This window comes from Gambusia affinis, linkage group LG12 (assembly GCF_019740435.1).
Source record: "Gambusia affinis linkage group LG12, SWU_Gaff_1.0, whole genome shotgun sequence".
NCBI lineage: Eukaryota > Metazoa > Chordata > Actinopteri > Cyprinodontiformes > Poeciliidae > Gambusia > Gambusia affinis.
The window spans coordinates 27,603,754-27,626,713 of NC_057879.1; the positions used below are offsets into that span (position 1 = coordinate 27,603,754).

The window sequence follows — 22,960 nt, forward strand, 5'->3', positions numbered from 1 at the left end:
CCAACCAACCAACCAACCAACCATCCAACCAACCAACCATCCAACCAACCAACCAACCATCCAACCAACCATCCATCCAACCAACCATCCAACCAACCATCCAACCAACCAACCAACCATCCAACCAACCAACCAACCAACCATCCAACCAACCATCCAACTAACCAACCATCCAACCAACCAACCAACCAACCAACCAACCATCCATCCAACCAACCATCCAACCAACCATCCATCCAACCATCCAACCAACCAACCAACCAACCATCCAACCAACCAACCAACCAACCAACCAACCAAACAACCAACCAACCATCCAACCAACCAACCATCCAACCAACCAACCATCCATCCGTCCATCCAACCAACCAAATGATTTCTACGGTTGCTTCAGCAGAAACACGTCAGAGTCTGAACCTGGCAGGAGGTTCTGATGGCAGGAGGTTCTGCTGCGTGTCGGGTCGGGTCGGGTCATGTTGGCTTCAGCCTGCAGCGCTCAGAGAGGAATGCAGCCAGCTGTTCGGTCTGTTCGCTCCAGTCCTTCCAGGAGACACCAGTAACCTGCTGTGGACTGTGGGAGGAAGCCGGAGAACCCGGAGAGAACCCAACAATAACATGGAGAACATGCAGAAAGACCCCAGACCAGGATTTGAACCCAGAACCTCCAGGCTGCAAGGCAGCCGAGCTACCAACTGGTTTGATTTATTCACTCTAAAACAAGGTGATTATAATCTAAAATATGATTACTTTAGTTTTTGTTATCTTTTGATCTTTAATATTGATTATGATGTGAATGTTATTTAATTCATTTTAAAGTATTTATTCTATTTTTTTGTCCTGTTGTTACAGTTGTCAACTTTTATACATTCAATTAAATTATTTTAATAAATCATTTTTATAGTGCAATACAATTATATTATGCATTTTAAAATATTTTTTAGGACTATTTTCTTTGATCTCATTGGAATTTTATTGGAAGAATTTAATGCAGTTATTTAAATAATTTTTTTCATATATTTAATTTTTAAATTCATTTCATTTAGAATTTTTATCAGATTTTGTTTTTCATTAGTTTGACTTTTTTTTCTAAAGAACTTCCTAAATGTTTCTTTGTGGTTTATGCCTGTATTTAGTATTTATATTTTTTTATTTATGCATTAATTTAGTGGAGATTTTTCTCCAGTAATTTAAACATTAATTTCGGTTCTGTTCGTTGTAGCGCCCCCATCTGGTCCCTCAATCAGACTTAAATACTTTGAAATGTTAACATTGATGAGTTGATTAGTTCAGGTTTCAGAGGTTGGAGCAGATCAGACTGGGATCAGCTTCCAGAACCAGTTTAACCAGCAGCCACTGGTTAAACTGGTTTCCATGTCAGCTTGACGTTACGCCGCTGAAGGTCAGCAGGTCAAATCATCTCTGATCATTTCACAGATTCAATTCAGTCTAATTATCTAAACTTATTCATCTTCATCAAACATTTGGAAGAAATGAAAAAATATTTTATTCATTTATGTCAAAACTTTGACCTTTAACCCAAAGGCCTGCTGGAAGTTAAAACTCTGCAGCTAAACGACTCTAAACCGATCGATCAATCAATCAATCGATCAATCAATCATGTTATTATCACTTCTTTCTGTTCAGGTTAGGGTACCAATGATGTGATGACATCATTGCTGTCACATCTGGAGCAACACCTGGCAGAGGCTGAAGGATGGAGCGTCCGCCTCAGCTGTGACCTCTGACCTCTGACCTCTGACCCTGAGGAAATCTGAGGGCGGAGCTGGAAAGAGTCCTGCAAGCCTGACCCGGTTCCATCGGTTCTGAATCCAGAATCCAGGCCAACTAGAGTTAGACACCAAGTATAATAAGTATTTATTTCTTTCCTTCATTTTATCAGGTAGTTGAATCTTTTTAAGTCCCTTTAAAAGTTTAGTTACAAACATTTTTAATATTTTACTTCAATCCTTTTCCGTTTCTTTCTAGATTTACAATAATTCTGGATTTCCTCCAGTTTCTCTTTTCCCTCCTTGTTTTGTTCTGGTGATTAACTGTGAAGCTAACTGATCGTTGGGACGTGAATGAAGAGCTGAATCCTTTCCTTCCTGAGTTTCTTCTCCTTTCCTTCCTGAGTTTCCTTTCCTTCCCTTCCTGAGTTTCCTTTCCTTTCCTTCCTGAGTTTATTTCCTTTCCTTCCTGAGTTTCCTCTCCTTTCCGTCCTGAGTTTCCTCTCCTTTCCTTCCTGAGTTTCTTCTCCTTTCCTTCCTGAGTTTCCTTTCCTTTCCTTCCTGAGTTTCCTCTCCTTCCCTCCTTCCTCCTCAGGTTCAGGTTCGGCGCCAGATGTGCAGCCAGCAGCTGCTTCCTTCACTCTGATGAGTTCAGACTTGATATGAACTCACCGCTGCAGGCTGCAAGAAAACACACGGCTCACCTGTGCTGCCTGCTGATTGGCTCTCTGGATATGAACTCACCAATCAGGAGCCCAGGTCTAGAATTTAAACCCACAGGTGTTGTTTTTAGCGGTCAGCCAATCAGAAAGCTGCACGTAAATCCGGGTCTTTGCTGACTTCCTTGTCCTGAGCTGAAACTAGGAACCTCTTTCTGCCTCAGTGAGGAAACGATCAGATCAGACTGAAGCTGACTGGAAACAACCTGAAGGTTCAGAGGCTGCAGTGCTGCACCTGCCCTCCAGGGGGCGGTCTGAGCTCCTGCACAGCTGAGCAGGATAAACAGGTACAGTGTGTTTTTAACAACTGTAGCAGCAAACAGTTGGTAATTATCTGCTGTTTCCTGCCTTGAACATTAGTCCAGTGGATCTTCATCAACGCTGCTCTCTGGACGACGCAAAAAGCTGCAAATAAACGTTTAGTTTCTGTCCAAACATTTCCACAGCAGCAGCAACAAGCTTCAGTTATTAATCATTAATCCTTCAGAGGAAAACAGATTATTTAAAGGTACAGGGAGAACATGAGGCCTGCAGCAGACACATAACTTCCTCAGGTAAGATCAGTTCTTCCTCAGTGCGGTGCTGCCATCTGGTGTCCAAACTCAGAGTTGCAGCCGGTTTTCTTAAATCAGTTTATCTTTTCATATCTGTTAAATAACAACAAATATTGCTGTTAATTCTTGACAGTTTAACTTTGTGTGTTACCGTATGCTACCACCTAAATTATCCCTCTTGTGCTCCTAAATGCAATTAACAAAATGAAAAAGGAAATCTGCCTAACATTATGAGTATTTTGTACAGGGCCTGTTGCTTAAGCTAAAACCGTTTTAAAAACTATTTGCGGTCCAGCATGTCTCTAAGTTATGTTCTCCAAGTCCACAAAACACATGTGGACCGGTTGGGCCAACTCCCAGAACCCTCCAGGACCTGCTGAGGGTGTAGAGCTGGTCCAGTCTTCCACGACCAGAACCAGAACCACACTGCTCTTCCTGAATCCGAGGTTGGACTGTCCGACAGAACCTCCTCTCCAGAACCCTGAATAGACGTGTGACCCCCCTGTGATTGGATCACGCCCTCCGGCCCCCGTTTTAAACACGGGAACTTTCTGTTCATATATTTTGATATTTCAAATTGTAAATCTTCTTTTAAAGAGTCAACTGTTTTTGGTCTTTAGATTATGGATGTTACAGCCTTACATTTATGTTCACCAGTCTGTTATTTCCAGGAATGCTGTCGGCTCTTATTATCTGTTATCAGTTATCAGAATGAGAAAACTATTGGTTGCCAATATCGGTTTATAAAAGTTCTTGTGCTCCCGACAATAACAGATGTTTTTTCTGACAGACATAAGAATAAATCAAACGATTCATATAATTTCATTGTGGGAGGGGTTTGTAACCAAGGGAAGAATTGTACTCCATCCATCCATCCATTTTCTGTTCACCCTTGTCCCTAATGAGGTCGGGAGGGTTGCTGGTTCTTCTCCAGCTGCGTCCCGGGTGAGAGGCGGGGTCACGGGGTCACCCTGGACAGGTCACCAGTCTGTCTCAGGGCAACACAGAGACACACAACCAGTCACACAACCATTCACACACACACTCACACCTAGGGAGAATTTAGAGACCAATTAATCTGACAGTCATGTTTTTGGACTGTGGGAGGAAGCCGGAGAACCCGGAGAGAACCCACCATGCACAGGGAGAACATGCAAACTCCATGCAGAAAGACCCCGGGCCGGGAATCAAACCCAGGACCTTCTTGCTGCAAGGCAACAGCTCTACCAACTGCACCACTGTGCAGCCCAGAATTGCACTCAAAATAGAAAATTGTGGCTGGTAAAATGTTTTTATTCCACCTGCCTGGTTGGTTCTGTTGCATGTTGTGAAAGTCCAAAGCCCCCTTAACGCTCCGTCTGCCTGGGAGGAGCTGCTGCTTTGTTTTCTTAGATTAGGACGAAGGTCCCACCTGAGCAGGTAACTGAGGCGACGCTGCCACACCTGGGGCCTTCAGGTAAGTCCTGCTGCTGCACCAAACCATCTCAGCCTCCAGAGATTCAGGGCGTGATATTAATATTCACAGCATGTGTTTGTGCAGGCCTGCGTCTTGTGGCCGATTTTCTTAATAGATTCAGTTCAGTTTGCTCTTAAAGGATGAAAATTACTGAACTGTTGAAAAATACTAACATACTTTATTTTATCTCTTCATCTTAACCAAAATATTAAAGTAGTTTGGATCAGGAACATCAACGAGCTGCTGGAATCCTCATTTACAGATGAATATCTTTGTGAGAAAAAGTTGCCGTTGCCTCCGTTGCCTTTCTTCTGTTTTACCTTGACAGGTTGCTGGATGTTAGCATTAGCATAGCGTGACACCTTGTTATGTGGTTTCTACAATAACAGATCTATGTGTAGTACAACTTCAGTTCACTTTGGATTTCCCAGCTGTTTATTTCTTGTTTTAAATCCAAAATGGTTGCTGATGTCAGATCTTGACTTGCTCAGCGCTGCGTTCTTTATCTGTCATTTTCTGAATGCACAGCAGCTGCTCTGTTCTTCAGCTTTAACCTGATTTCAAACACAATGTGGCACAAATAAAACATATCTCACAAACTGTGTTTGCATTCATGTAAAACTTCTCCACCGTCCAGGAGACAGAAGAACGTTGCTGATGAAAGTTTTGACAGAGAAACTGGATCCATGACGGTAATAAAACCAAATCTTCGTTTTCACGGTTTGCAACAAATTTTCAATGTGCTTTTTAAAAGAAATCTCTTTATCTAAAATAAAACCAAGATATTTATAATTATTCACAAACTCAGTTTGTGCAACTGGAGCCGTGGTAACAGAGGGATCTCTGAACGTTTTCAAAAGCTCGGCTTTCGTTTTGTGCACATGCAGAACCAACTTCAGAGAATGTAAATGAGTTTGAACTGCATTGATTTTCATTTGGCCCAAAACAAAAACCAGGTTAACGTCTCTGCTGTAGATTCTCAGAGATCCTGGACGTTGTTATCTGGAGACTTTGAGTTGAACTTCTTTGTTATTTTGGAGAAGTTTGGAGACATTTCCCCTCTCATTTCCCCTCATTCTTCAGTCATGATATTTAGGTTGGGAGTATCAGACTGAGATGTAACAAGCAATGATCACACTGATAGTAAATGACACTAACACGTTTATTTTCAGATCAGGAAACAAAATGGTAAAGTGAATCTGATTCAGCCAAAGTGCACATTGGCTTGATGCCTGAAATACTGACGTTTCATTTTATGACTGTGCTTATAAATAAACATGAAGGAGGAAACGGATCTGGAGAAATACTGGAAATTAGAGGTGTGGCAACACCAGGGGAAGAGGATTGAACTGATTCACCAAAGTGAAACCTTTTCAGAACATCAGCAGAGCTGCAGACCAGACAAACTTTCTCAGCAACTGAATCAAATAGTGGTGAGTACCAATCCTGATATTTACAGTTTCAGCAAGTTATACTAACACAGCAACCAACAGCAAGTTTCATAAAGATCTGATTAGATTATCTTTGTAGAAAGATGTTGTTGCAACATCTCCCCCTTTTCTCTCTCACTCTCTACTTCCTCTTCTGAGGGGAGATCCCACCATCTAACGGGTTAATTGAGTTTCCTAAATCTGCTGGGATTTATCCAGAACTGAAGTAAACTCTGTTTAAGCATCGAGAAACGATTCGCCTGGTTTCTGACGGCCTCCATTCAGGTGCCCCACCCTTCTGTATCATTCTGAATCATCCAGACTGATCAGCCTGCAGTAAACTAGTTCCACTGGTTTTGCTCAGATTTGTTTTTACAATTCTAATTCTTAGATGTCCCAACTTTTCACCAGCCTTGAACACATCGTCTGATTTATGAATCCCAGGCAGTGAGAAACTCTCTGCAGGTTTGTTGCCCATCCATTGGCCCATTTAAATGGATACTGTCTTGATACCTGTGCAGTTTGAAACGTGTAAATTTGAGAGACTTTACAGATTTGTGAATGTTGAGATACATTGTATACATTAGTGAATTATGTTGTAGTCTTATAAATCTTACTGTGATCTTTGTGAATCTTTTTGAGACATATTTAGATTCATAGAGACCCATTCACTCTGTGTCCACATACTAACAAAACACTGACTTTGTTAGGAGCTGCGATGAAGAAAGAAGACATCTTGAACACTTTGAAAAAATTGGGTCAGAAAGAGTTTGATGAACTCAAGTGGTTCCTGGAGCAACCTGAGACTCTTCCTGAACTCCCAGCAATCAGTAAACAACACCTGGAAGGAGCAAATGTTCTCAGGGTGGTGGACCTGATGGTGCAGACATACACACTTGATCGGTGCAGGGAGGTGTTCTTCACAATTTTAAAGAAAATTAACAGAAATGATCTGCGGCTCGGATTATTAAAAGATTGGATGAGGAAGACGGAGGCTGAAGTTCAGGAGATGATCCAGGAGAGACGACTGAAGATCCAGGAGATCAGAGAGTCGGTGAAGATCAGTAAAGATGCTGCAGACAGAGAGAAAGCAGAAGGTGTTCAGGTCTTCAGGGCTCTGATAGAGTCTGCTGAGAGAGGCCTGAAGGAGCTCCTCAAGGAGATCCAAGACAAACAGGAAACTACAGAGAAACAGGCTGAAGACTTCATCAGAGATCTGGAACAGGAGATCTCTGAGCTGAAGAAGAGGAGCTCTGAGGTGAAGCAGCTCTCACAGGATGAAGATCACCTCCACCTCCTCCAGAGCTTCTCCTCCCTGAAAGATGCTCCACCCACCAAGACCTGGACAGAGGTCAGAGTTCATCCACCATCATATGAGGAGACTGTGGTGAAAGCTCTGGCTCTGTTTGAGCAGAACAAGGAGAAGATATTGGAGCTGAAGAGGATCCAGCAGTTTGCAGTGGATGTGACTCTGGATCCTGATACAGCTCATCCTAACCTCATCCTGTCTGATGATGGAAAACAGGTGAAACTTGGAGATGAGAGGAAGAATCTTCCAGACAATCCAGAGAGATTTTCTTATTGTGTTAATGTTTTAGGACAGCAGAGTTTCTCTTCAGGCAGATTTTACTTTGAGGTTCAGGTTAAAGGAAAGACTAACTGGGATTTAGGAGTGGCCAGAGAATCCATCAACAGGAAGGGAAAAATCAACCTGAATCCTCAGAACGGTTTCTGGACTGTTGTGTTGAGAAATGGAAATGAGTACTTGGCTTTTGCTGACTCTTCAGTCCGTCTCCATCTCCATCCTGGTCCTCAGAAGGTGGGGGTGTTTGTGGATTATCAGGAGGGTCTGGTCTCCTTTTATGATGTAGATGCTGCAGCTCTGATCTACTCCTTTACTGGCTGCTGCTTCAAGGAGAAACTCTACCCATACTTCAGTCCTTTTCTTAATCAAGGTGGTACAAACTCTGCTCCTCTGATCATCTGTCCTGTTAATCAGGCTGGTTGTTGATCTGATGAAGCTCCATAAGGAATGAACCTGTGTGTCTGTAGGTGAAGTCCTAGTGGTGGGGAGGTGAGCTGGAAACAGTCTGAGGTGTAAAGAAAAATGATTATTTAAAATGCTTCAAACAGTTAATCTTATGTCATGTGTAAAAGGTATCTTGAACATTCTATGTTGTATAAATTTCTTAGTTTTAAACAGATATTGTGTGAAGAATTTACAGTTAAATTATCCAACAGGGTAAATATCAAAGGTCAGGAACTAGATGCATATTAAATGAGATCTTTTAGGATTGTTATCAGGGATCAGAAGCCATAAAATTAGCATCTAGTGCAGGACAGAAGCCTGTATGGTTCACAGAACATCAAAAGTTTTTTAACCACATCTGGTAGGGTTTAAACTAAAATACAACATAGAATGTTGAGATCATTAACATTTTTCTAAGTATTAATAGCAAGTTTTTAATTAAAGTGCATTATCTAAGTTTAGAATGGTGAATGCTGAATGTATTTGATAATTGTACTGTCTATGATAATATCTGAATCAAATGGAAATTGTTTCAATGAAAATGTGTTGTTTAGTATTAGAAAATTGTTTGAATGTTATGTTTTATAGGTTAGAAAATGAATTGTACCTCATTTTGTGCTGTTGATTTTATGTGACAAGACAAAGATTTAAATCTTTGGAGATGCTGAATGCAGCAGACCAGAACTTAGTGAAGGTAATCTTTCCTTAAACTAAATTACTGGATTTGGCTTTGTTCTGAGAATGCTTGTAAGGACAAGATAACCCTCTGTGAAATCTTATTGTATGGTTTTATTTGTCCAGATGCCCCCAGAGCCCAGGAAAATCAGGAAGCAGCTGCTTGCTCTTTTGTCTTACAGGAGACCAAAAGGGCCTTTGATCTCAGCTTGAAATTAGGGGAAATTCTAAGTTTTATTGGCGTCCAAGGTAGCGTCTGATTGGTCATACAGAGCTACGCCTTAATTGAATACATTAAAAAGTTAGGAAACACCTCCACTATAAAAGTTCGTGCACAGTAATAATAAATCAGAAAGCTGCCCTGTTTTGCTTTTTGCATCAGCCTTCTCCAAAGACGCGTCTTTGCCTTTTTATTTTTTGTCTGTCTCAGGTAGAGTCTGTATCTTGGCTGCTTTGCAGCGTTTGTTGTTACTTCATTGTGGTTTTTTATTGGATTAAACGCTGTAACTCTGTGACGTCATCACGCATTCTCGTTCCTGATTGGCACACGCTGCTCGCTGGAAGAACCCGGGAAATAGGAAGAAAGAGAGAGAGCCAAGCTTTTTCCAAATTAAGCTAATTTAGTCATTTCTTCCTTCAATAGAGGCCACCTGAGGACATCATTGGTCCTCAGGTGGAAGTCAATTATTCAGTTCACATCTGGATTATTTACTGCAGCTTCTTCTCTGTTTCTGCACATGTTGAGCTTAATCTGAGTTATTATAAAATCTGAAATACTGTTAGTTTATAAATCACTGAACAGTTTAGCACCAAAATACATTAAAGATCTGCTGCTGATGATGCATAAACCTTCCAGAACCAAACGAGGACAAACATTAATCAGCATTCTGATCTGTAACAAAAACACTTGACAAAATGTAATGGTTCAATTGAATTTATATTTTTGTTTTTTAATGATGTAAAGCACCTTGAAATGGGTTACACAAATACACTTGAACTTGACCCACTAAAATGTGACGCTGCACCATTTTTGTTTACATTTTGTGACGTAGTTTGCTCTTGTTTTCATCCGAGGTTTTCATGTTGTTTCCCTCAGCAGTTCTCGGTGCAGCGCCCCCAACGGCGAGGAGGGGAACAGCTTTTTCATATAGTTTGGATCATTTACAGCGCCGTGTGAAAGTGAATCACACCTGCTGAAAACGTAGCAGATAGGGGCGTGGCAACCAATCACTCAATCAAAAAGTGTATGATTGGTGATCGCCGATCTCCTGTATCTCACTTCGCAGTCTGAATGTGCAACGGATCTCCTCTTTCCTTCTCACTGAGAAACGGGCCGCCATAAATCCTAAGCAATGCGGTGAGGAACTTTAACGCTCTGGGACTGAATGCATCTGACTCTCACTGAATGTTTTCTTTTTTCTTGACATTGTTTGATATAGGCAGGGTTGTGAGATTATTTGACTCATGTATAATTTAGGGTACTGAGAACTCGACTGTTAAATATTATTTTCCTGATTGCAGGTTTTTCAGTTTCCTCTTTTGGCTGAATAGCTGCTGTAAAGTAACTGCAAGTATTTTTGCATGTTTATGTCTAAATTGGGTGAATTTATTGTCAGTTAACAACAACATAGTACCATTTATACTTAAAGAGAAAATTTAACAGCCAATTCAAGTAATCGGCAGTGATTGGCCATCATGAGTGATGAGTATCGGAATCAGCAATAAAAAACCTGAATCCATAGCATCCATAGTAGCAAATGTTGCAGTTTTGGTCCTCAGGCAAACCGAGTCTGTCAGGTGTGAAAACATTCCCATTCTTATGCAGTAGTTAATAGATTAAAGATCTTTTGTTCAGGGTCCTCAGAACATTGAGGTGTGACAGGAGGAATGTTTTTGTCTTTAGCAACAATCTTAAAGTTAACTTGATGCAGCCAAAGTGCACATGGGTTTGATGCCTGAAATACTGGAGTTTTATTTTATGACTGTTTAAAATGAACATGAAGGAGAAAACAAATCTAGAGAAATGTTTGAAGTTGGAGGTGGGGCAACAGCAGGGAGGAGGCTGAAACAGACTCACTATAGTGAAACCGTCAGCAAAGCCGCAGAGCAGACAACCCGTCTGACTGAATCAGACAGTGGTGAGATCTTACAACGCCTGATATTTACTGACAAGTTCTGCTAACAGCATTCAACAGCAAGTTTCATGAAGTTCTGATGAAGCTGTTTCTGGTGTTAAACAGGAAAACAGTGACTGGACAGGTTCTAGTCCATCACCGGACAACACAGCCATTAACGCACCAATACCTACGGCCAGTTTAGGGAGACCAGTTAAACCAGTTTTAGACCTGTGAGAGGAAGCTGGAGAACCCAGAGGAACGCAGACATGGAGGGAGAACATGGAGGGAGAACGTGGAGGGAGAACATGGAAACTCCACGTGGAAAGGCTCAAGGCTGGAATTTGAACCCACAACCTTCTCTGTTGCCAGGCAACAACAGTGGTACTTCTGAAAAATACTAATTCAAAGATTGAATTTTTAATAGTTTTTATGCATGTGATTCATATTCAGTACAGTATTGAGTTCAATGAGAAGCTGTGTCCAAACGTTTGGTCTGTTCTGTAAATGTCTGAATATCTATTACATGTGCAGCTATAGAACTACAGCTGCACTGCTTAGAGTTTGAAATTTGATTTTGTTGGTGAGGAATTGTGCCTGAAATGTGTGTTCAATTCTCATACATTCAACGTTTTGCGTCTTACATCACATTATAATGTCATTCCCTCATCAAAAACATACTTGGAGTCTTGTCTCAATTTATTGACTCATGTTTGATAAATCCTTTAATCACCATGATTAAAGGATTTGGATGCCATTGACAAACCTTCCATCTCTACATGCTATAGCAAACATACTGATGTGCAAGACGCCTGGCAGGTCCTGGCTCCACCTTCAGGGCGCAGCTCCTCTTCTGAGCTGTAGTTTCCAGTATTTTGTATTCCAGCTAATGCAGCATTTCAATAATCTGACTGGATCTCAAAGATCTGATGGTTTGGTTCATTCACAGCTGGAGAGGTGAGAACAGAGACTTGGTCGTTGCGAGTACAGAGCAGGTTGAGAGAGTTGTCAGAGCTGATGAATGCATGCCAGAGTACTATTGACCCGACATTTAAATGCACATGAATAATATTATTGTTTGTTCTCATATATGTAAGTACGAGAGCAGACTGTGTGCTCAACCTGTGGCACAAGGTTCACATCATACCAACCAGAATCTGTTACGTTGTCAGGTGAAAAACTCTCCCTGAGAAAACTGCTTCATGTTTAGTAGTTAGGATACTCAGGGAAATACTTCTTGTTTTTGTACAAATCATTTTACATTGTAGGAAGAATTTAATGTTTTACAGAAAATCATAGCAAATAATCTAAGCAGGCATCAATCCTCATCCATTGTTCATATAAACATTTACCATTACTGAATAGCATTTGGCCGCTACGTATATCAGTTGTTGTTTATTTCACAAAAGATTATGCACATTGCATAATATGGCAGAATTAGCCAAAAATGCTAGTTTTCATTGTAGTTTGTCTAAAATGAAGCTCCGCCTCTCGCCAGCCCAACTTCTCTAGTATAGAAACTGCTTGGAGGGAAATCTGTTCCTCAAACCTTCAGCATATTTCAACATTACCTCTGACTGCAAGGAAAGCTCTGAAAATCTTTCATTAAAATGAAAACACAGAACTAATTTCATTCAACAGTAAAATGTTGTTTACTGTAAAAACGGTTTGCCAGATTATGTGTCACTTTGTTTTCTGACTTTATAAGGAGCTGCTATGGTGAAAGAGGACATCTTGAACACCTTGGAAGAATTGGGTCAGGAAGAGTTTCAGAAATTGAAGCGGTTCCTGCAGCAACCTGAGACTCTTCCTGAACTCCCAACAATCAACAAAAAATGCCTGGAAGGAGCAAAAACCCTTGACATGGTGGACTTGATGATGCAGATATACACACTTTCTTTGACTTTTAGTTTTATTAAATCTTATCATATCAGCAACATTTCTCAGACCTCTGGCTGCAGACACAAAACCAGGACTATATTTAAACTACACTGTTAGCCTTTGCTGTATTTTCTACAGCTAAATACCGCAAAATGCCCAGTAAAACTAACATAAAACATCTTTACAATTAGTTACTGTAATTTGCATTGCATTATGGGTAAAGGACATAGTATTACAGTAACTTACTGTATGTTTTGAAGTTGCAGTAATTTACTGTTTACACATTGCAGTAGTGGTACTGTATTTATAATATCTTGCACTGTTAGCCTTTACTGTATTTTTTACAGCTAAATACCGCAAAATGCCCAGTAAACTAACATAAAACATCTTTACAATTAGTTACTGTAATTTGCATTGCATTATGGGTATAGTACATAGCATTACAGTAACTTACTGTATGTTTTGAAGTTGTAATTTACTGTTTACACATTACAGTAGTGGTACTGTACTAATAATGTCTTTGCGCTGGCCATGTAAGAATTCTATTTGATTTCCAACGGTCATCATAGATGTTTCATCGTGGTTCTCTGTTTCTGTATTTTTACTCCTTTAGTGGTTAACATATTTTAAGGCAGAAAGAGAGCATGTATTTTTGTTTTTTTCACATCCTAGCTAACATTAATATGCAGTTTATCTAGCTTCGTCATCAAGGGTGGCTTCGCTTCCAACGTTTTTCTGATGACGTTTGTTTTAAACTCCGAAGCTTTTTCCGTCCAAGTGCAAGTGCAGCTCTGTCGCTGTGGGCTCACACTGCTTCAGCTCTTCGCAAGACAGGTAAAAAAAACACTTAGAAAACTGTTTGAAGCCAAAACCTAATCTGGATATGTATATTTTAGATGGAGCTAACGTAACTTATAGCATCATGCTATAATGCTATAACTTAGCATGAGGTGAAAGATAGAAAAATATGATGGTGTTATTTTTTGAGCTGGTTCGGAATTAACGTTAGCTAAGGTGCTAATTTTACCGAAGGTTTTAGCTTGGCTTTTGCCGCTAAATCTTCCTCGAGCGACTAGCTTTGGGTTGAGATAAGCTCAGTGATGAGTGTCTGTTAGCATTGTTGTTACATCCTTTGTCGAACAATATAACGTTAACTGATAATTGATCCCCCCCCCTTTTTTAAAAAAAATACATCTAACTGTTCATTTGTTTAAACCATGACCTTGCAAATGTTAAGAGTGCAGATTAGCTAGGTCAACAAGGATGAATTCTAACGTTGTTCTTTTTTTTCTTTTTGTCAGTTGACTTTTTTTAACTCCCAAGCTATTCCACTCCAAGTGGCTGTGCAGTTTTGTCCTGCTGAGTGCTAACATAGTTTCAACTCTTGAAAAGACAAGACAACAGGTAAAAAGACAGCTCTTCAAACATATTTGAAGCCACAAAATAATCTGGAAATGTAGAGGAGCAGCTAACCTAATCTATAACTTTGAGCTTGCTACAGCTAGTTAGCCTGCTAAAGTACCATTACATCTCCAACATAGTGTATAAGAGTCTGTAAATGAGGACAAAGGTGGAAAACATTCAAGTGGTTTCTGTTATTTTTTGAGTTGGTTCAGCCACAGTGGCAGGTGGACAAAAAAGTTAATTTCCAACCCTGGTTACATATAAGGACTGTTCACCTGTTTAAACCATGCTCTTACAAATTTAAAGTTAAGTCAGTACTAACAGGTGCAACTATGTACAGGTGTAAATTCTGCAGCATTTGTACTTCAGAATTTAGAGAATTTTGTACTCATGTGAAGAAACATCAACACACAGCTAATTATCGGTTTCGTTGTGGAATAGAGCAATGTCCTACTTCCGTCAGAGAAAAATAAAACATTTAGAAGAAAAGAGGACTCAATCTTCATCTTGGTTGATGTAATTTTATATCGACTCTTAACTTAAAACACACATCTTAAATCAGAATTGTTCAATTAATTTGTTAAAGGGATCAATTCACCCAAATTACAAACATTTTGTTAACCCATATTGTACTTAGCCATTCAGATACTGTATTTGTGGAATGTAATGCTTTAAAAAATTCATTTAGCCTCACAAACTGTCATTCACATCCGTTGTTTCAGAGTGGTAGCAGGATGTAGGGGTAAAGTCTAGTCTAGTCTCCGGAGTGAGGTTCTCAAAACCTGTTATAATCTGGGTGAACTGGCCTTTAAATATAAATTACTACCAGTAATTCATATTTAAGAGTTTTCCTTTTATGTTTCAAAGGTATCTTCCACCAAGATGTCTGTTGAGATGGAAATGACCTTACCTACAACACCAAGGGTAATCATGCTTGGTAAGAGGAATATTTTCTATCACTATAATTTTTTTGTAGCAATGTATGTAATAGTTATGGTAGTCTGTACTTTTACTCACTAGCATTAGCTTGACAAGGGTTTGTCTATTTTAGGAAATAGCTTGATGTCTGCAACCTGGTGGATGGTCAGTATGGAGAAGAAGGTATTTTTCGAACCTGAGCAACTACATGACTTTGCCAGTGTCCTTGCTGTCTTTTTTGGGTCATATTATGACTTCAATCTGGAGTATCAGGAGTCAGCATCCACCACGCTGGAGATGATACAACTGTAAGTACTCTACACCAAGCCATTTATGAATTAAATTTAATGACAGTTTGACTGATGATGAAGAACCATAGCTGATTGCTGTATTGTATGTCTTCATTTTAAAAAATACAATTAATATATTTTATTTCTGTTAAAAGATTCTTTGTGAGGATCAATCCAGATGTTGATACCAAATGCACAGCCAAAGTCAGTACAAGCTGCAAGATGGGAAGTCTTGTCAAGAGGAAAGTAGTCAGTGTCAACTCCCGGATCAACACCTTCCTCAAACGACTCGCTGAATTTGAATAGAGGACTTCCAACTAGGTAAGCATTTTACCAAATGTTTATTATTTTATTGTCTTTTCCTCCTATCTTGCATGTTCTGACTTTACTTTAGCCTTTTAATATGATTTTAAAGATTATTTATAAATGGCATGTGATTCCTACACAATAGCCCTTTAGAGTAGCCTGCATCTTTTCTGTGTCCGTGGGAAAAGTGGATGTCGCTGCATCTCTTACTAAATTACAGAAATGTTTAAGTGTGTAGTCGTTTAATTGAGGTGTTTTTTTTATACTATGCAGTTTTCAGTTTATTAGGCACACCTTTGCAGTAATCCATCAGCACCAACAAAATGACTAAAAAGATTGTTATGACATGTTGTACTTCATCGTCTCCTTGGGGACATTTGCAGGGTCTCAATACAGTACGCAATCGTTTGAATTAGTGAAGACTGACTGACTGCTTTTGCCATAAACAATCCAAAAACCTGAAGTGAAGCCAGTCCTGCACATTCTTTATGCAGCTTCTATTATCACTTCAGTGTAATTGATTTTTTTTTTTTAAACAAATTATCAACTTAATGCTGCTTTATGCCAATGATTTTATGCATTTGGACATTGTCACTTCAGTTTAATTTGTCAGCCTTCCTGTTGATTTGAAAATGTAGATAACTTCCTGACCATCTCATGACCTCCCACATTTTCTGTCTTATTCTTTACAGTTCAGCTTCCACAAGATGGATCCCACTGATTTTGTTTGACAAATGGAATAAAAGTTCTTCTAATGTAGGAAATGCATCTGATATAACAATATTTATTGATATGAATGCCTACCATATAGTACATTATCGCACTTGCACTGTTACTGTGATGTATTGTGTAACAGAGCACATTTAAGCTACTGTTAACTGCTTTCTGACAATGCAGCCTCTGCTGGTTTTTTAAATGAAGTATATTCTATATATTTTTTAAAGTCAGTCTTTAATAGTTTATGGCTGGTACTTGATGCACACATGTTCATGTTGCTACATACATGTGCCATAAAAATATTGACATGACCTGTAGTGTGTTCTATGGTTTTGTTGTTTTATAGCACATTATATTATATTGTGACTTTGTTCTTTATGACATTGCGAATATATAAATGGATTTTATTTCAACAAATCTGCTGAAAATAAATACCTGTTTTTATTCACAGTACTTGGACTAAAATTTCTTTTGTGAAACTTTTCAGTTTATGGTAAAATATTCTTGTATTAAAAAATGTAAACTTTAATTTACAGTAAAACTGACATTATGTTGTGAAACAAGTTTACAGTAGACCAGCTTTACTATAAAATACATTTACAGTTTTATGCTATAAACTACATTTACAGTAAAGCAGTTATAACTGTAAATCACACTCACAGTAAAAATTAACTGTGAAATATCATAACAGTAAAGGTACTGTAGAATGGTGATTACAGTAACTTACTGGCAACACTGTTGCCAGTAAGTTGCCAGTAAGTTACCGTAGAATGGTGATTACAGTAACTTACTGGCAACACTGTTGCCAGTAAGTTGCCAGTAAGTTACTGTAGAATGGTGATTACAGTAACTTACTGGCAACACTGTTGCCAGTAAGGTACTGTAGAATGGTAATTACAGTACCTTGCTGGCAACTTACTGGCAACACTGTTGCCAGTAAGTTACTGTAATTACCATTCTACAGTAACTTACTGGCAACAGTGTTGCCAGTAAGGTACTGTAAAATTACAATAAAAAGTCTAACAGTGTAGCATTAGTGCTACCCACTCCCACACCTCAAGACGACCTTCACACACCGACGGGGCAAGTCGTCTAACAGACCCTGTATTCTACTTTACATAGTGATCATCTATTAAGTACAAAATAAGTAAATAAAAGTGAAAAGTTACATTTTCCATTTTAGACACAAGAAATTTGGGTGTAAAATGGGAGATATTTTTTAACGTAGCCTTAGCCGAGCTGCAACCGTCACTTCAGACGCCATTGAGACGCCGATAACCTTGGTTGAGTTTTACCACAGACGTTTGGATCTGAGGTGGTCGCCATGTTAGCATGCTTAGCCTCGTGGCACAATCGATAGACAAACACTGAACTTACAACGGACAACAGAGTGGAGGGAATTATTTGCGTTTGCTGTATTTTGCTGTGACGTCCAGCAGAGGGCGCCGTCAGTTTAAGTCTTCATATGAGACTACTTTTCTAGATGATTACGTCTGTCAGGAGGTCAAAGTTCATGGTTCTTCTGTAGCTAAAATGAAAACCATTAGGTTATACTGTACCCTGAAAACATCACAGATAATTTCTGCAACAGAAATAAATTTTGATTAATTAATTTGTTCATTGATGGATGAATCTTCAGTCTGTGATTTGATCTGAGTTTATTTGAATAAATCCATATTTTCATTCATGTGCAGCGTTTGTATTGTGAACTGGTGGTTCAGTGATGTTAGGACTTCTGGATAAATCACTGACAGTCGAGGAGCTCAACGCCTTTTAGGAGCTTTTACCAGGAAAATATCAAACACCTGCGGCAAAATATTTATTACTGATATAAGTTTATTTTTTATTCTTAAAAGAATGTCTATATTTATTTAGGTTATTTTTAGCCTTTCCATACACAAGTCAAAAAAAGAAAACACAATGCTTAAAACAAACAAAGGAGGAAGTCCAAGAATTAACGAGAACAGAAATAGATAAATAATATTTAATATTTTCTGAGAACATTGAGGGGAATCTGGTTCTGATCGGTGAATGAAATGTTCTGCAGAACTAAAGCTCAGCTTTTGAAACGACTCATCGTGTTTTCTGGTGTTTGGCTCCCTCTGCTGGTTCAGGTGTGTAGCTGCAGTTTGAATAAAACGTTCATATGAATTACTGTTAATTAACCATTAATGATCAATAACAAACAATAACAAGTCATGATCTAAAGAAGAGGAACCAGCAGAACCGACAGGCGACCCGGTTTCCTACATTTATTATGATGTAAAACATAAACAACATGATGTTGGTCCGTACCTCCTCCAGTTACGTAACGCCTCCACCCAGACTGGTTGGTGACCTCTGACCTCCAGCACACACATGGAGGAATGAACAGAGGATGACATAAGAAGTGTTAATCCTCCTTATCCTGCGCTGACGGATCACAATCAGCCTGGAAATCCTCGGCACGCAGCTGCTGCTCCCTCAGCCTCATTGTTCCAGAACCAGCTTCTCTGAAGTGGACCTCCAGAACCCGAGCCTTTCAGGTTCTGGAAGGACCCAGAAACATTGTTCTGCTGAAGCTGCAGATGACAGAGGATCCGATTGTTTCATAGAAACTGGGTCCTCTGTTGGGAGGTTGGACCGGTCACACTCTGGTACCGCTCTGGTACCGCTCTGGTACCGCTCTGGTACCGCTCTGGTACCGCTTCACATGCTGCATTGTTAACCCACTGGAGCAGAAAACAGCTGATCGTATGTTTAGACTGCTGCTCCGTCTGAGACCCAGTCCTGTCCAGAACCGCTGATCCGGATCCCTCAGTAGTCCGTTCAACCTTCAGATCGGATCGCAGTTCTCCGGGTCAGATTGGACCGGATTGTTAAAACTGATACAGTGATAATGTGAACCAGAACCATTTCTGCAGCTTTCAGCTCAACGGCCCTGTTGACCTCCAGAACCAGCAGAACCAAAGCTGCAGCTGGAAACCCGTTTCTGTCAGCTTGAATCAAGTTTATCCATAAAACCTTTCATTACGGACTGGACACAACACGCTGGACAGAACCAGAACCGAGCCGGGTTCTGGTTCTGCCTGGGAATCAGTTCATCACTGGGATCGAACTGATTCCCTCATGAACGTCAGGATCAGTTTTACTGGGATGAAGAAGATTTCAAAACTTCATAAATAAGACAAGTCAAATATAAAACTGCAGACGCTCCGAGACTTTTTCCACGGGAATCCAAGACTTATTTACAGACAGTCTGTGGGAGGAAGCTGGAGAACTCAGCTGGGATTCAAACCCAGAACCTTCTCACTGCAAGGCAGCGTCACTGAGCACTGCTGCATCATCCTAGTTAACAAACACAGTGAACGTTTCACACAGCTACCAAACACAGAACATCGAGAAAAACCTACAAGTTCCTCCAATAAACAGAGAATCATCAGCAAACATGGAGGAACCTTCCTGTTCGCCTTCCTGTTCGCCTTCCTGTTCGCCTTCCTGTTCGCCTTCCTGTTCGCCTTCCTGTTTGCCGCTGGAAACTTCAGTTTCCTTAAAAAATCTGCAACAATCCGGACATTTAGCTCAGATGTTCCGGTCCGACCCGTTTGGACCGGAACCAGCTGAAGCTTTAACCTGCATACAGTCCTGTCTGTAACCATGGCGACGGCCAGCGCTGGCCGCCTGTCCGTTTATCCCGGCCCGTGTGTGTTTCTGGTTCCGGCTGCCAAGAACCAGATTTGAGCTGTAGATTAATGATGAGCATGTTGTCCCGATCCGATGAAATCTGACATGAGCAGTAATCACATCCAGCCGGGCCAGAACTGGGCAGCGGGGCGGATAAACACCGAGCTGCTCACAGCGGGCTGGAGCAGAACCGGGTCCGGTTCCTTCCATTTAATATCCAGGCAGCTGCATCACGACTGCTTCAGAGTTCTGACCCGGTTCTGATCAGCTGGTTCTGGATGACCTTAAAGGTCCATTCATCTCTGCACATCTGAGTCTTAATATCAGTTTTTTATTTCAATCAGTCGCCAACTATTTATAGTTACAGTTTTAAATCCAAATTTCTCAACTTGAATTTTATTTCCACTGATTCAAACTAAACTGATTGATTTTTTATTCAGGAGAAACAGGAAGGATTGAATCTCAGTAACTTTACAATTAATGCCAGTTTTTAATGAACACACATGCCTGCCACACTTTTAAGGTTTCTCTTTGTAAAATATTAAATAATTTATTATGCTCCATGCTGTTCACATTAGTAGTTTGTGTTCTCACATTAAGTCCTGATAAAATCACCTGAAGTTCTGATTGTATTAAAGGGTCTAAAATGTTAGAGCCAGTTTGTGTTGACCTGTAAACAGAAACATGAACGAGTTCAGAGGAGAACCGGATCGGATTTCACTCCTTAAACTGTGAGGCCAGGATGTCGAACAAACACAATCCAGAGAAACTAGGATACAATTCTGACAAACAAAATACAGGAAGCACAAAAACATCCAAACAAACCGAAAATAAACCCAAACAGTTCAGGAACAACAATCAAAAACTAACAGGAACCAGCCCAGAGTTCTGCTGAGACCGGCAAAGTTTCAGAAAGTCACAAGGAAGAAGCTGAGGACCTGCTGGTTCAGACCGGACCTGCTGGTCCAAACCGGACCTGCCGTTCCAGACCGGACCTGCCGGTTCAGACCGGACCTGCCGGTTCAGACCGGACCTGCCGGTCCAGACCGGACCTGCCGGACTCTGTGGAACTCTTCAGCTCAGAACCATAAAACTCTGTAAAAATTATAAATCAAATAAAAGGTTCCAGCAGATCCTTGGATCATTTTTCCATCCTACTGGTCTGACTTGGATGATTCTGTCCAGTTCTGACTCGTTTCATCCTGCCTTCCCATCCAAGTCAGACTTGGATAATTTGGTTAGATTTGACTTGGATATCCTGTTCATGTCTTGTCTGACTCGTTTCATTTTTTTCCATCCTATTCAGGTCTGACTAGGATGGTTCAGTTCAGAACCGACTCGGACTCCAGGTCCCACTCACCTCATCCCTTCCTCAGGTGCTTTGGCGACTCGGATCCTCCCCTCCAGGTCTGACTCGTCTCCATCAGCAGCTGGATGGCGTGACGACTCCTCTCTGCTTCCTGCAGGTTTCCATGGCGACGAGGAGGAGGCGGGTCCATCCATTAAACATGAAGGTCTAAAAATAAAGGAGGCCTCCTCTCCTTTAATCTGGACCGGAGCGCCGAGTTCGCCGAGTGCCTCACATCAGAGACACGGAGCTACAAAGAGAGAGGAAGAGGAAGCGTCTTCATCGCTGCCATTAAACAGCTCGACCTCTGACCTCGCAGTTTAGGAGCTCAGGCCTGATGTGGCAGAGTGACTTTTAACCTCCTGACCCGTCAGTCAACAGGTTGGACCTGTCTCGTTGCCATGGAGACTTCCTGAAACTCCTCCAGGTTCTTCTCTGGACCTTGTCCACTCAGTTTTGGTCCAGAACCGGGTCACTGGCTCCTGTGGTTCAGGTGGTTCTTCAGCGCCTGACAGTCACATCTGAGGGAGAAACTCTCATAAAGCCTCATGGACGGGTCCGAGTTCTGCCCAGAACCATTACTTCACCGATTCTTCAGTTTACACAGAAACCCGGGAAAAGTTCTGACCCAAAACCACCAACTTACTATCAGTGATGAATGATTTTAATAGGTAGAACAGATGACAATAAGCTGAGCGGTACCGGTCGTATCCAGTCCTTCATCCGGTCCAGTGGTTCCTGTTAGACATCAGAGTAAAAACAGAACCACAGAAGAAGAATTGAAATCAGGAAGGCTCTGATGGACCGCACCAGCTGGGTTCTGGTAGAACCAGACATGTTCAAAGGTGGTTCTGTTGGACCAGAACTTCAGGAATAAAATCAGCAGGAAGTCTCCAAGCTGCAACAGCCAATAATAAACTGTTACCATGGAGACGGTGCAGCCAGGACCTTCAGTCATGGATGAATCTCCAGAACTTTTCCTGGATCCTGTTCTGTCTGGACAGACAGACGGTCTGTGATGCGCTGTGCCAGCCTCCGAGAACATCCATCTGTTCATCCAACCAAACTGATCCATCCATCTGTTCATCCAACCAAACTGATCCATCCATCTGTTCATCCAACCAAACTCTGATCCATCCATCTGTTCATCCAACCAAACTGATCCATCCATCTGTTCATCCAACCAAACTGATCCATCCATCTGTTCATCCAACCAAACTGATCCATCCATCTGTTCATCCAACCAAACTCTGATCCATCCATCTGTTCATCCAACCAAACTGATCCATCCATCTGTTCATCCAACCAAACTGATCCATCCATCTGTTCATCCAACCAAACTCTGATCCATCCATCTGTTCATCCAACCAAACTGATCCATCCATCTGTTCATCCAACCAAACTGATCCATCCATCTGTTCATCCAACCAAACTGATCCATCCATCTGTTCATCCAACCAAACTGATCCATCCATCTGTTCATCCAACCAAACTGATCCATCCATCTGTTCATCCAACCAAATCTGATCCATCCATCTGTTCATCCAACCAAACTGATCCATCCATCTGTTCATCCAACCAAACTCTGATCCATCCATCTGTTCATCCAACCAAACTGATCCATCCATCTGTTCATCCAACCAAACTGATCCATCCATCTGTTCATCCAACCAAACTGATCCATCCATCTGTTCATCCAACCAAACTGATCCATCCATCTGTTCATCCA

General features: G+C 40.8%; 1 protein-coding gene and 1 long non-coding RNA gene across 4 annotated transcripts; one reads left to right on the top strand and one right to left on the bottom strand.

The window, feature by feature from the left end:
• Positions 1-5,431: 5,431 nt before the first annotated feature.
• On the top strand, positions 5,432-9,100 carry LOC122841711 (E3 ubiquitin-protein ligase TRIM21-like). Of its 3 annotated transcripts, XM_044135262.1 has the most exons (3): positions 5,896-6,171; positions 6,278-6,351; positions 6,597-9,010. In XM_044135262.1, the coding sequence occupies exon 3, from the start codon at positions 6,605-6,607 to the stop codon at positions 7,895-7,897; it is 1,293 nt and encodes a 430-aa protein (XP_043991197.1). In that variant the 5' UTR covers positions 5,896-6,171; positions 6,278-6,351; positions 6,597-6,604; the 3' UTR covers positions 7,898-9,010. The 3 variants fall into 3 exon arrangements, with proteins under 3 accessions (XP_043991195.1, XP_043991197.1, XP_043991196.1); XM_044135260.1 differs by lacking the exons at positions 5,896-6,171; positions 6,278-6,351 and adding an exon at positions 5,432-5,889 and having other exon boundaries at positions 6,597-9,100; XM_044135261.1 differs by having other exon boundaries at positions 5,896-6,351.
• An 11,816-nt stretch (positions 9,101-20,916) lies between these two features.
• Positions 20,917-22,351, bottom strand: LOC122841801. Its single transcript, XR_006372454.1, has 3 exons — positions 22,157-22,351; positions 21,599-21,969; positions 20,917-21,481 (listed from the first exon to the last, which is right to left on the bottom strand). It is a non-coding gene; the product is annotated as an uncharacterized LOC122841801 (long non-coding RNA).
• Between the last annotated feature and the right edge of the window lie 609 nt (positions 22,352-22,960).